Source organism: Aythya ferina (assembly GCF_964211825.1).
Source record: "Aythya ferina genome assembly, chromosome: 21".
NCBI classification, from domain to species: Eukaryota; Metazoa; Chordata; class Aves; order Anseriformes; family Anatidae; genus Aythya; species Aythya ferina.
The window spans coordinates 3,341,588-3,355,941 of NC_140319.1; the positions used below are offsets into that span (position 1 = coordinate 3,341,588).

Sequence of the window (14,354 nt, forward strand, 5' to 3'; positions counted from 1 at the left end):
TCTGTGCCAGCAGCTGATCTTTAAGATAATGCTTTATAGACAAAAGCTTTTTCTTACGGGATGAGAATAAAACTGCCAAAATGTCCTTCAGCACAGATCCCAGCAGACTCAGTTAAATCTGCTTGCTGTAAAACAAGGCTGGATTTGAGATAGCTTGTTATGAAGATGCAGATTTTCATCTTTTTCTTGCCTGAAACAAAACAAGGACCTGCCATACATGGGATATATGGCTAGACAAAATACATCTTTGTGCAGACCATTTTATCCCCCCCTCAATCTTAAAAAGAAAAAAAAAAAGAGAAACACCTACAGAAGGAGTTACTATTAACAGCACTGTAAATCTACGCCTACTATAATTTCTCCTATATCTTGTACCCTGATTCAAGAATGGCCCCTTGTGCAACCCCAGAAGCAAATCTGCTTTTAACTCCTGGCTCGTACTTTTGGATTCTCAATCCACTTGGACCTTCGTTATGCAAATTGCCTCACTGAACCATAGGGCAGAGGTGTAAATATCTTCTGCCTGGCAGGCTTCTCTGAAGATCAAGAGAATCTATTGCAGGTTATCCTAGCATGAAAAATGCACCCCTCAGAAGAGAGGGGGCTCAGCCTGTACCATGTCCAAGCTGACTGGTAAACTGATTTATTTACTGATGTCCAGGTGAGAAATTAGAAGCTCTCCCTCAAAGGAGAGCTCAGAAGGAAGATTAACGATGGAGACACTCCACGGGAAGGAGCAACATTAAGGACTTCTGTGGAACACTTCCTGCTAAGGTGTCCCCACACGGATTGATTTGCAGAAGAAAAGGCAATTGGGTGGGGGTGAGTGTAGAACCTAAACACCACAGCCACTTTACCATGTTTGTTTTTGTTTTTTTGTTGCTGCCCTTTTTTTGTATGTTTTCAGGATCTTACATTATGTACCGTAACGTAAGACTAAAACATACTACAGCTTTACCTATATTGTAACACTGAGGTTAATTGAGTATCACAGTTCTCCCTTCACAGGCTTTACTGAATGGTGCTTTTCTGCAGGAGTATAGTGATCTTGATTTTTCACATTAGCTTACGTGAAAAATCAACATCCTGCGTCCAGAATCTGAAAGTCTCAGGTTTGGAAAGGTCAGATCTACATAAGGCCTCTGCCCAAAAATAAGTATTCCTTTCTGCAAATACTGAATAATTCCGGTGGAAACAGAGCTCTCACTTTTCCCAGCTAGATCAATTCATTTGCCTTGCCTAGTCTACAAATTCAACACAGCATAAATGACAGTAGGCAGAAGTTCTGGAAAGAACAGTTTTGAATAGCTGATAGCTACAGATAAGGGTTATTTGCTAAACCTAATAGCTTAAAGCTGAGCATTAACCTTTCTGTAGGCCACAGAGTTTCCAAACAGCAAGGTATACAACAGCACGAATACGGCAACAAGTTTTCCACTGCTATCAGGGAAGGGGAATGTTGGTGGTTCCTGTGGGACAAACACAGTTTGACAGAAGTCCAGAGATTCACTTGCTAACAATCCTCCTCTTCTATGCAGCATGGGACACAACAGTTCAAGACTTAAAAAGAGCAAGGTTTCAGACCGTGTTCAGAAATTAGTCTTTTTGTTTTTTAAACATAGCCTGCCTCTTCCAGCCAGGCACAGCATCCTGCTTCCTGAGAAGAACAAGGGAGGGACTGTGATGCTATGGGTGACGGACCCTTTAATGTAGGAACACTCCTGGGGAAGAACTGCAGAAGCTCCACACACGCACAAGTTAACAGTACTTTCAAACCCAACCTCTGCTCTGAATACACAGGATCCACCACTGCATAAATTGCTCTTCACTCAGATTCCCTTGGAAATGCTTCAAAGGCAGGAAACAAACCTGTGCAGGAGGAGACGCTCCTGGAACAAAGCAGCATTTTTCAGTTGCCTTGTTTGGCAATACCATGTCTGCAGGATCAACCTCTTCTTCTTCTGGTGGCTGTGCTGAACCCACCGTTGCTGCAGCTCTCTCAAAGCACAATTCCCTGTGAGAAAACACAAGAGCTTGCTGAGCTGAGTCCTACTTCTTCCCTCACCCCCTCCATCACTGAGTCCAGATGAGCAGAAAATATACCTGCTGCAAATACTGAATTGGGCCGTACTAAGATTTCTCCTCTCTTTAGCAGCTGAAAAGACTATTCAGTTCACCCTTCCCCAAGCTGGTTTTTGTTCAGGAAGCAGTATCAGACCTCCTCCATTTTTTATTCCTCCTCCAAGCAAGGTATCACAGATCAACTCCACTCTCATCCACAAGGCAGTTTAACATCAAAAATTGTGAGTGCTCCCTCCCTGGCACAGTGTAAGTATTTAACACATTTAAAGTACTTGAAATCCCTTGAGGGACAGGATCATGACTGTTAAGCAGTCCCTAAAGATACGCCCTGTTCCCACTGAAGCAAAGCCTGACAGTTGGGTCTGAAGAAACATGTTTAAGTTCAGTGTAGCATAGGAATTTTGTTTAACTCCCTAGCTGCTAAAACGCACTACTTAATCATTCCTTTGGTAGTGCTGGTAAGTGAGATCTGCTCCTTCTCCAATCAGCCTCCCAAGGAGCATCTCCCCTAGCATAAAGCACTGCAGAACAGCAGAACAATAAGGCGCTCCCTGGCCCCTGGACTAGTGTGCCATTCCAGATGAGCAGTGCAGAGTTACAGCCAGAAGCAGGCATTTCTCCATCCCAGCCATTCCCACAGTGTTCTCATACAGAGAGAAGTGCTGCTGCAGGATGGGGTAACTCACTTTGACAGTAGGAATGCCAACGCCACAGAGCATCAGCAGTCATCTGCCGGATGTGACACCTGAATCTCTGGTCAGCTTCCACTTTCTGGACCAGTCTCCTCTTCCACAGGCTGAAAGCCATCTGGCAGCAATGAGCTTGATGTTTAAGGATTGCTGCTGCATTTTGTTTCTGGTTCTCCACAGCTTTGTGATGCCACCTGAGAAAGACTCTGAGAAAGACAGAAGTCACTGGAGCAACTGTAGGAACAACTCAAATAGATTCAGAGATGACCAGACAAAGAAGTACCTCTGCACACAGGATTTCTCTGTTTGATTCCAGCAGCTCTTCAACTCCCTCTCAGAACTGCAGTCCTGTAATCCAGAAAAGCAAAAAGATCCTGAACTCCTGCTCGGACACAGTCAATCCATGCAGCTCAGCCCATTCTTGCTGCTGTGCCTTCTGTGAAAGCTGACAATTTCCTGTTGGTAACCCCGTCACACCACACATACATCCAAACATGAGGGCCTAACACCTCTTTTAAATTCTAGTTACACGGCCAACTTCCAGTTCAACTAGAAAGTGGAAGGGAAGAGCTGCTCTGAGAAATGCCTTAATTCTCCAAACCTCTTGTCTGAACATAAAATGAGAAGAACAGCGATATCTTTCACCTGCTGATATTGAAACCCAAAGGCTCTTTCCTAATTTGGGCTATGCAAAAAAGCAGTCGTATGTTTTTCAGTCTCACCTCTTTCCACACAGAGTTACCAATGAGCGGCTGGACATTACTCTCTGGATTCTGCAGTGCCAAAGTTTGGAACTGACCTCCCACACACCAATTTTCTCTGTGAGACAAAAGCATAAGTCAGAACAGGGAAAGAAAGAGAAAGTATTTGGAAGGCTGCTGTGAGATGACATGAGTGACTAGCCAGAAGGAAGGAATTTGCCAGACCAAACAAGGGGCCACTTCCAATAGCATCCCCAGGAACCAGGCTCCAACTCACCTACATCCACTATTCTGGGAAGGGAAGGAAGCCTGCAAGTACAACTCCCCATCGAGCTCAGCTGGCAGCTCTACATGCTGGTGCAGTTGCAGGGAAGAACTGTAACATGGCACACATGGCACATCTTCAGCTGTCACAATGGAAAAGCAGCTCTGCTGGCTGCTGTCACTAGAACTGTATTCCTGTATGTGTGGAGAGAAGAACATGCCATGAGATGTGTTCTTACAACGGAATCATTCAGTTAACAGTTCTAACCATATCATTTAATCCTCTTTTCAGCAAGGATTCATGGAAATCCAGAATATATCCAAAGGAACTGCAGGCTAGCGAGGGCAGCTCTGGAGTGTAAACATCCTTCATGGGAAAGTTATTTCTGTACTACTCTGGGAATGGTTAACCCCAAAACAACACAGCAAGCCATCACTGAGGCAGTGCATATGCCCATTTCCAGTTTTCTCAGTGATAAGATTTTATTTAATCTCACCCTTTCCACGCTGTAGCCACAAACAGGAACAAATACACAAGAGAACCATATTAGCTCAGCTGCTCCCCATATTACTAAATGATGAAGTTGATGAAGTAGGGAACATGCAGAGAGAAGTAACTTTACAATTTCTGATGACACAAACTCCAAGGCCCTACAGGCTGAGGGCTCTTCGGGCCTAAATACTAAGCAGTTTCTTAATAAGTCCCATGTTGAAGCAGAAATTTTGAAAAATTTCAATAATACATCAGATCAGTCTGAATGTAGGGGCAGAGATGCCCTGTATCAAGGCATCCTCACCTTTTCCAGTGAGCTTTGAGAAGCAAGAGTAGCTGTAGCACTGCTGTGGAAGCCAGAAGATGTTGAGAGTGTTGAGAGGTCCTCACAAAACAGCAAGGCAAGAGGTTCTTCACAGACAGTCCCGTGAGAGTGCTCAGGACTTGGTTCAGCTGTATTCAGCATGAGAAACTTTTGATGCCATACTTTCAGAGCTTTTCTCAGTCTATACTGCTCCAGAGCCTGAGTGAAAGAACTGAGACAGAAGATACTGAGATAGTAAAGTGAATGAAAAGAGATACCAGAGGGGAACGCTAGTCCAGACATGACAGATAGTACAAGGAGTTCTTCCAGAGGGAGTGGAAGTCAAATGGATACTACTAAAGAGGGCAGAGCTCCAGGAACGGGCTCTTCATCACTCACTCAGCTCTGCGGTGCTCGTAAAGCCTCACTTTCCACAGTAGATACACTCTCTGCAGTTTCACCTTTAGGCACAAGTCATCAAGAGAGTAGCCTGTTTTCTCAGGAAACCATCTCCCTGCCGTCCACCATGGCTGACTGTCACATCTCTCTGTCACAGTCTCATCAGCTACTGAGCTTCCAGCTGGTCCTGAACCAGTTACAGATTGACAAAAGACAACATTTGTCAGAAAGCATTCATAAGAAACAGTCCAGCTCAGCCCCCTAATAGCTTTCTTTCAAGGTTTCAGGCTTCCTCCAGGGTTTATAAAACAGAGACCAATCTGCCTGTAGCATCACCGATACATCCAGAACAACCAGCCCTCCACCTACTGCCCATTATATTTGTTAACACCATCTGAGCTTCTGTTAACAGGCTATTTTCCTCCACTGTACAAGTAGAGGAGGAATGAGCCTAGGCATCTCCAAATCTTAAGACTATGCAAGTGCCCAAAGTTGCTCACCATAATGTTGCCTTCGTCTCCGAAGGAGGAAGTTCACCATCACCTGCTTATTGTTTTCTCTGATCTGCAGCATCTGAACCCACTGCTGGAAGTATTTCCTCAGTGATTCTACTCTCAGATGGCCCAGGTTGCATCTATAAAATGCTTTCTGCTCAACAGTCTCCTTCCACACACTGAAGCACCTGAGAAGACCAAAGAAAAACAGAATGCTGAAATACAGATTTTCTTCAGGACTTTGGCTTCCAAGTCCCTTAAATTAAATTTCTGCTATTACTAAATTGAAATGGTCTCCAACCAAAAGACACTACTACATTTAACAACTCCTAAAACACGAAGAGTGCAATGGCTTTAAGGTGGAACAATGCATCACTGTCTAGGTTGGCTCCATAATTCCTTGGACTTTCAGAGTGAATACTTCTCACATTAAAAATATACCCCATCAACTTACCGGGAAATTAAATTTCTTTGGATACAAGTTGTCAGTTGTAAGATCTTTTTCATTTCTAAGCATTGGGACCGCCACAACTGGAAAATGTTTCGTAGCCGCTTCTTTTCCAGCAGGGCACGTACTTCCAGCAACCTGGCTTCCTCTCTGCTCAGCAGCTCCTTCTGCAGGCGCCACAGCCTGAAAGCTGTTATGTTACAAGGCAGGAAGAGATTGACAGGAAGAAAAATAACTTAGAAAATCTTCAAACTAGTTAGTGTCACACAGCAAACATCTCCAGGCTGAACATCACCTGTCTGAGGCATTTAAGGGGTGTTTAAGGGAAACAGCTCACATTGCTGGAGCAACTGCATCTGCTGCAATTGAACTCATACAAGAAGCAAAGCAAAATATTTATGGCAGGGCAGGTGAGCCACCCTGTACCACCAGAGACTGGCCCAGCTATTTGCAGGATCAGGTTCTGAAAGAGTCAGGTCAAAGCAACAACTGAACACTGATCAAGAAACATAGTAAAACGGATTTTGTTCGAGCTGTTCCAAGGCTACGGAACACATGCTTACCAGCCAGTCGTCTCATGTCTCTGATTGCTTGAGTTCTCCAACAGAACTCATCTCCCTGCCTGCGATGAAGCTGCGTCCAGAGTTCACTCTCCACCCTGAAAGTCATAAGCATGCTTTAACATCCCTCCATCCAAACAAATGCTCACAGAACACAATCCAGAGCTTTCCTTCTCATTAGATAGCTCTTTTTTTTTTCCCCCCCGTGTGGACTTGTTCTCCTGCTTTCAGAATCAGCAGGCAGAAAAGGTCTTTTCTTTTGATACATCCACTGTCCTGCTAGAGACTTTGAGACTCCAATGACGTGATACTATTTACACCTGTATCTCACAAACAGATAGTAGCTGAACTCAAGAAACAGTACAGGAGTATTTCTGTCAGACAAATCAGACAAACACTTGTGCACAGAAGTTCTGAGACAGGATTGTTTAATTCTTAGAAGCTTTAAGTTACTAATTGTTGCAACAGTTATTCACAGCAATACATCCACAGACCCGGAAACAAGTTTTCCACAATCTGAGGAAAATATTGCTGTCTGTAAACCTCCACTTGTCTGAGATGACATAAGAGAATCCTTTCAGCTTACCTACAAGCCTGCTCAGCTTCCTGCAAGTATGCTGCTGTAAGCTGGTGCTGAGCTGAGGTTGTCATAGTTGCTAATCTTCCTAATCCAAAAAAACCCGCTGATGAACATTGGGTATAAGAATATGGTGCAGGCTGTGGAGCTTGCTTCTTGCCCCTTTGTGCCACAGCTTCATTCCACTGAAGGAGAAACCACAGAACAAACCGCAGGCAGAACGTCAGTACCAGGGTCCACACCACTGACTTTCACACAGATATTCCTTCCTCCTCCCTACCCAAATACAATTTCTATCTTCTCTGACCTCAGAAAAACATTTCAGACAACAGAAAATTCATGGCACTATTTCTACTGTCCCTGGCCCATCCTCACCTTGTGGAAGCTGGCAGCTAGCAGAGCCGAGGCATGTCTCTGCTGGGCTACCTCCAGCTGCATCCTCCTCTGGTGCACAGCGCACTGAAAGGCACCAAGGCCCTTCTGAAGCAGTCGGTGCCTGTAAAGCTGCCTGGCTGCAGCCCTCTTCCAGAGGATGTGGTCCCTCCAGGCTTGGAAACACCTTGTTACTATTTGTCTGTCATGTAAGTGCTGAAAACTTTGAGAGGAAAAAAAACAAAACAAAAACAAACAAACAAAAAAACCACAAAAGTAATCTCCAGTTAACAGACAAAATTAAATGCAGCCAGGAGGTGGCAATCAGACTTCAGCCATCAAGCTGAAAAGAACTATTTCATATCACTCTCTGAAGAGTGAAGAACCTGCAGCCTCACACCAAATTAAGGTGTCCATCTCACACACATCTTATCCACAGATCACAAATTTGAATCCCATCTCATGGATAAACCGAATTCTTAATCTTCACTAACTCTGCAGTGAGCATGCCAGAATTTGCTGCACTGAAAAATAATGTACAAAGTACCAATGCTTTTTCATTGCTAGTAACAACCAAGGTTAAATTTAAAGAGGTAGAATTTAAAAGATACAGAAATTATTTTTTAAAGCACACACTATTTCACGCTATTTTAGACAGTAAACCTTTGAAAAGAGATGGATGTAGCTCCAGATCTAATAATGGCAGAATGACGTAGGTTAAATCCTAAAACCAGGATGTGCTTCCTCAGTCACTTTCCAGCAGTTTTCCTCCCGTTAACTACCAGAGCGCACATATAAATTCAGTCTTTTACCTTTGCTTGTGCACCTTCAGAGAGCAGCAGCTGTTGTCTGACACCTGAAAACAGACAGAAGACAGTAACTCACATGGTCATTCCACTACCCTACTGTTGAAGACTGTTTCTTCAGACATTAACAGAACTGGAATTTCAGGACCCTGCAGCTATGCAGAGTAGAAACCAGCTTAGGGTAAAAACCAGCTTAATGCTTCCCATCTGCATGTAGATCCTGTGAATACAACCAAGTGTCTACGTTCCCATGATCAACCAAGTGAACAAGCCGGGGTTTAGGAAGATGCACGCAAGACAAAGGTGCACATGTTGGGATGGAGCAGGGTCATCAGAGAGGAAATTCTGGCCATTCGGTGCCAGAAAACTATAGGACAAGCATCCCCATCACTGCTGTGCTTCAACTCTGCACCTCTAGCAAAAAGCAGTACCTGTTAGCAGGGATGCTACACAGTGAGCACTCACCTCTCTGGAGGCAATTTCCTGTGCCTGGCTCCCTTCTTCACAGCGCTCTGCTTCTTTGACACTCCTCTCCACAGAAGGATCTTCAGAGCAGTCAAGTTTGGCATCAGCTTCCCAATTCCTCCAGCTGCTTTGGTAGGAGCACTGATCTCTCCTTCCGTCTCTGCTCACATTCCCACATTCTGTATCAGAATATTCACCAAAGCCTTTTTCATCCTGAACACTGAAAGGGCTGGAGTGGCTGCTGTCTGCCACTATCATTCTTCTGTCTGCTTGTGATGTGGAGTCACAAACCTCTTCTAACGCTTTGCTGGACTCCACAGGAGGCTCACAATTGTTGACTTCTGCAGGTCTAATGCTAAGCTGCTGTATTGGTCTGAACTCTTGATCTCCAGAAGGAGAAGCGACTCTTAAACACACTTCCCTTGGAGTCCCATACATGGCTACACCAACGTTCATCTGAGTTCCCTCAAAACACGTTTCCAGTGACAGCTGCAGACCCTCAGGGTACACGCTGGCTGGAAGGTCTTTTTTCCAAGGTATAGGACATGCGAATGCCCCACCAGTTGTCTCTTCTTTACAAACCTTTTCAGAAGAATGAATTTTTGTATGAACATAAAGACCACCATTTTCTTCTACAGTTGACTTTGCCTGGGACTGGCATCTGAAGTGAGGGGAGCAGTTGTTGGAGGAATCTGCTTTTGTATCCACAAGCCTGGCAGAACCCACCCCAGCAGAGAGTCTTTCTGGCCAGACGTCACCTGAAAGTTTTGATCTCCAGATGCTGGAGTCAACATACCCGTATCCGTGAGAGACAGAGATAGGTTCAGCATGACTCAAGTCCCTTGCCACTGCATCAAGGCTGCAACCCTTGGCAAATGGGATGCCCCATTTCAACCTGGCCTGAGCAGCACCATTTTTCACTCCAGCTAGCTGTTCTCCTGTGCTCAGGGTACTAGATGTTGAATCATCAGGAGCAAAGCACAAACTGCCAGTGCCTGGGGAAGAGCTGGGCTCCAGAGGGAGGGAGCCCCGTATCCCCATCAAAGCAATTTTTTGCTTCAGCCTCCAGACTGAACGGTACAAGCCAGCAGAAATCCGTGACAACTGCAAGAAAACCTGAAAGGACTCTAAATTAGGCAGGCGGAGATCCCCCAAAGTCAGGGCTGAACTACGGCAAGCATTCACACTGCCACCTGAGCTCCTTGAAGAGGGACACAGCTCTAATTTGTGCCTGAGAGGGGTATCTCCAGCATGAAGTGACAAATGTTTATTGACCAGCGAAGGGCTCCCAGGATCGATACGAGATACAGCACGAGGCTGCTGTTTTTCCGCTGGGTAGTCACTGTTCTCATTCCTTCCTTCTAAACAGTGCTGGTGAGCAGTAGGTGCAGAGCAGGTACCAGCTGCCTTTGCTTTCTGATGGTGTTGCTGAGGGAAGTTGATATTCTCATTCCATCTCCCTTCTGCACAAAAAGCCTCCAGGTGAGAGTGCCTCTGAGGGACTTTCACAGCAGGGTACACTGACAAAGCAAGACGGGGAATCCTGTGAGCCACATACTGAGAGCTGTGCTGCTGCAGCCTGAAGCAGAGATTATTCTGCTGCTGGACGGGGGATCTGGAGAACTGACTGGTGGTGTCCTGGAACAGCTGAGAAGGGCAGGAGAGATTAGTGTGTATCAGACTGGGCTCCCTCTGCCCAGGTGACAGAGCTGTGGTACAAACCCAGCCTTGTCCTGCTGCCTGGCTGGGAGTTACACCAAATGCAGCAGCCTCAGGCCAGCGATGAGAAATGTCTACTCGACTTCTAGTACCCAAACAGAGATCAATGTTCACATTCTTCTGAATGTTTCTTTGCTCTGAAGAAAAGTAAGAAGAAATATAAACAAAGGAGAATGCATATTTCTCATCACATCTTCCACAGTTTGCCATAGGCTTTGGGTACTTTCATTGTAAGTCTCTTGCCTCCAATTCACCAGCCTTTCACTGATTGGAAACCAAGCTCAGATCTCCTCCACACACATTTTCTCCAAGGCTGGTAGGAATAACAATGTCTGGACTTAAGGTACAGTTTAACTGCATAACAAATGGAAATTTGTTCACAAATCATGTTACAGCCCCACAAAGGTTCAAGGTTATGTAGAGACCAGTTTCTTCTTGTCCATACTACAGGATGAAATGCTCTTTAATATACAGAGAATCTATAGTGTTCCCTAACTCAGGAGAATTAGGACATAGATGGGAGGCCTAATTTGCCACTAAGTCAGATTCTTATACATAAAAGTCTCATGCAGAACACAGATCCTTAAGTTGCTGTTAACAGGAAAGTGCAATTCAGGGGGACTGTGCTTTCATTCCCTCAAATCTGAAATACAAGTTAGCAACCACTCTGTCACTCTAAGCGCTCTTTTCCATCCTTCATTTAAAAAATGAAAACAGTGTTGTGAAAAAGACACACACTTATACCATCTTAAAGAAGAGGCAGTCTGAAAAGAAAGACAGACTCGCTTATAAAATAAATGCCCATCATCTTTTTTCAAACGTACTCAAATAGCAGAAAGTCTCCTTTCAAATTGGATTTTGTTTCCAAAGCATCTGAGCCTGAGTCATCCCTGGTTGCAAACAGCATGCCCGTGCTCCTCGCATACCACAACCCGGGGAGTACACTCAATTGCTGAAGTGACAGTAGATAATCATGCAACATGGCAATTATCCCTGGGAACTGCTGTTACTGCCTTTCATGTCAAACGTAGCATGAATGGAAAGATTCCATTATTTCTTCAAGACAAGTAGAAGTTGGCAACTACAGAATGAACAGACAAAGCACCGCTGCCTTCTTTAGGGCACTTACCCTAATGTATAACATCAAAATGTAGCAGGCTGGTGTTCTGTAGAAGCTCTCCTTGCATCCCAGGAATATCCAGACAACCAGCAAAGCATCACAAAGGAATACTATAAAAGATTTTGAATGGTGAAAGGACACGACACCATCATGCTTATTGGTGCTGTTTTGCTCCATGAGCACCTGAAACCTGGCACCAGACTTTTACTCACAGGAGCCTAGACATAATCTATTTTCTTAATAACTAATGCATTTTTCCCCCAATTATTTTTCCAGTTCTTTCTGCCATGTACCAGACCCAATACACCATCATGACTATTGTAGCGGTTGTTCTTCACCTGACTCATTCCTAATTTCAGTCTCGTTGAGACCTGAAAGAAATAGCATCCTCTGAAAAGCAGTTTGGTAGCCTTCCCATAACTGCCAGTCAGGATTTTAACGTAGCCACTTTAAAGCAGTATTTAATCTCATCCGGAAGGCACAAAGATTGTTATGGAGTGCTTTTCAAAATTTCCTCTAAGGCCAAAAGAGATACTTGAGGCAAGCTGCATACTTCGCCAACTGCAGAAATCCACAACCGAGGGATTTCACGTTGTTTTTAATGTTTCTTGCTAAAGTGTTTCACGCATGCTTACTATGTACAGTTTACATTGTGCAGCAAACACTAATGCATTAAAACATGAAGTAAATCCAATTACGTAAACAAAAATTAAGCTGATCAATGCACTTCTGGTGTTGTTATAAGCAAAAGTAAATAGCATAATTCATTAAGAGTAATTCAAGCTCTTTCAAGTGAATACCACTTCAGTGGAACGATATCAAGGACAAACATATAACAAACATGTAAGTACCACACAGACAATAATTTTCCTAACCCTGCAGACCACAGTCCAAGTTGGGACCAGTGGCTGGCCCCACATCACACCACACATGCCTCAGAAACAAGACTATTGCCCCACTGCTCACTCTTACAAACCAAAACCATTGTTTCTAACGCATGCTTGGCCTTGAGCTTCACATTTTTACTTTGAGATGAAAAGGCACATACAAGTACTCTTCCCTGAAGCTGCCAGAGGGCAGTTACAGCTCCAGCAGCTGAGGAACAGCCTCACAGGGGTGCCCTTCCCATACAGCCAGCAGGAACCAGCATCCCAGGAGCTGCACCAGGGAGCGGGGACCCACCTGGGGGAGCCGCTCACAGGCCTGGAGCAGGCACAGGCCCCATCATTGGGGTGCTCAGCATCCCACAAGGGCCCACAGCAGTCCATGGGTGCTGACACAAACCTCTCCTCCCAGGCACTTACTCACTCGGACAGCCGCTGCTGGACATGCTGCTCAGCCTCACCAGGACCTTGGGGGCAGGACAGCCACCTCTTTGTGTCTGCTCCTCAGGGCGCTGGGGCAAACCCGCTGCTTTGCCTCCCCCTTACCGCCCAAACCCCAGCGGTGAGCTCACTCACTCCAGCTGGGCCACTGTAAGCAGCTTATCCCCTCCGATTAGCAACGCCGCCTGTCCCCAGGGCTGCAGATGGAAAGCGGCTCTCGCCCATGGCTAATTAAAGCTGAGCCCTCACCACGACCCAGCTCAGCACCTCAGCAGAGGGGACACAGCTTCCCCCTTGCCACCCACCAGGCCCCTGGCTCCTGTCAGCAGCACTGCAGGCGGGAAACGCTGAACACCCCCCAAAAATACACACACCAGGGCACATCAGCACTGGAGAATCAGCGAGAAAAACAAGAAAACAGAACAGAGCATCGCACCTGCTGCACGTCTGGCTAAGGAAACCCCACTGAGAGGAGCCCTGCAGTGAGGCCAGGCTGTGCAGCGACACGACAGGCTGGGTGAGGCCCCACATGCCCTCCGACATCAGGCATCGATCTGAGAGCACGCTGGTGCTTATTTTAACCAACAACCATGCTCTGCCTCAGAAGCCAGGAGAAGGGCATGGTTTTTACTGTCATCTCGCTGATTTAACACCCCAAATTGGCATCCCCAATTCACAGTAAACATATTAATAACCCTGCCTTGTTTTGGTCTTCTGAGCTCCCCAGATCTAAATTCTCCACAGGAATGCACACAGCAGGTCAGCTACATGGGTACTGATAGATTTTTTTTCCTTCCACTGGAGAATGGCTTGGAAAGGCCTCATTAGGTGTAACCGTATGTTCATGCAAATACTCAAAAAGCTTTGCATTTAAAGCAGCCATTTTGTCTGTGGTCCACTGGTCTAGGGAAGGAAAAACTGCTTACCCTCTGAGTGTTTAAACATGTATTCAGGGATCCATACTTTCACTGTACAGTTTTGAAGAATTGAAAAACAGTAGCTGAACAGGCAGTTCTATAAAACCTAGAAAATTCTGCCTACCGATTCCTAGTCCAGTGCTTTGTTACATGGCAGCCTGCAAAGTGAATCCACAACACATCTCAGGAGACTAACCCAGACTATTGCAGTTTTATGGCATTTACCACGTGCTCAGTCCAAGCATAAGTGATGATGGTCCAGGTACAGCAGCAGTTCACTGTGATGCTTGTGTAATACAAGGAATTAAGCATCTGCTGATGTTTAAAGGAATGAAATGAGAAAAAAATGCTCATTCTTAAGAATAGAAAAGACATGTTTCTAGAGGATAAAGCAAAGTTAACAGGGCTTTTGGTCACTGAAGAGTCAACACAGCAGCAGGTCTTGGAAGAGAAATGCAATTGTCAAATAACAGATGTATGCTTTGAATGTGAACTTGCTTCAGAAAAAACACAGATCTTCCCAGCACCAGTATTTTCATTCTGCTAAGGCTCACAATCTTTTCTCCTAAACAAACCTGTTGAACACTTGTTAAGTATTTTACCCTGAAAGTCATAGCAG

The 14,354-nt window shown here is 45.2% G+C and overlaps 1 protein-coding gene across 5 annotated transcripts in view; it reads right to left on the reverse strand.

Annotated features, from left to right (window-relative positions):
- LOC311422327 (uncharacterized protein C1orf167 homolog) overlaps positions 1–13,883 on the reverse strand; it is a 19,644-nt gene extending 5,761 nt beyond the window's left edge. The window contains exons 1-15 of one of the 5 annotated variants that reach the window (XM_084495246.1): positions 13,745–13,883; positions 8,655–10,510; positions 8,196–8,239; positions 7,387–7,606; positions 7,021–7,196; positions 6,438–6,532; positions 5,881–6,064; positions 5,433–5,614; positions 4,933–5,119; positions 4,534–4,765; positions 3,750–3,931; positions 3,494–3,590; positions 3,055–3,119; positions 2,769–2,977; positions 1,870–2,014 (exon numbers count right to left, since the gene is read on the reverse strand). In XM_084495246.1, the coding sequence (XP_084351372.1) occupies positions 1,870–2,014; positions 2,769–2,977; positions 3,055–3,119; positions 3,494–3,590; positions 3,750–3,931; positions 4,534–4,765; positions 4,933–5,119; positions 5,433–5,614; positions 5,881–6,064; positions 6,438–6,532; positions 7,021–7,196; positions 7,387–7,606; positions 8,196–8,239; positions 8,655–10,510; positions 13,745–13,763 (3,893 nt within the window). In that variant the 5' untranslated portion in view covers positions 13,764–13,883. The other 4 variants (XM_084495248.1, XM_084495247.1, XM_084495245.1 and 1 more) reach the window with 4 other exon arrangements.
- Between the last annotated feature and the right edge of the window lie 471 nt (positions 13,884–14,354).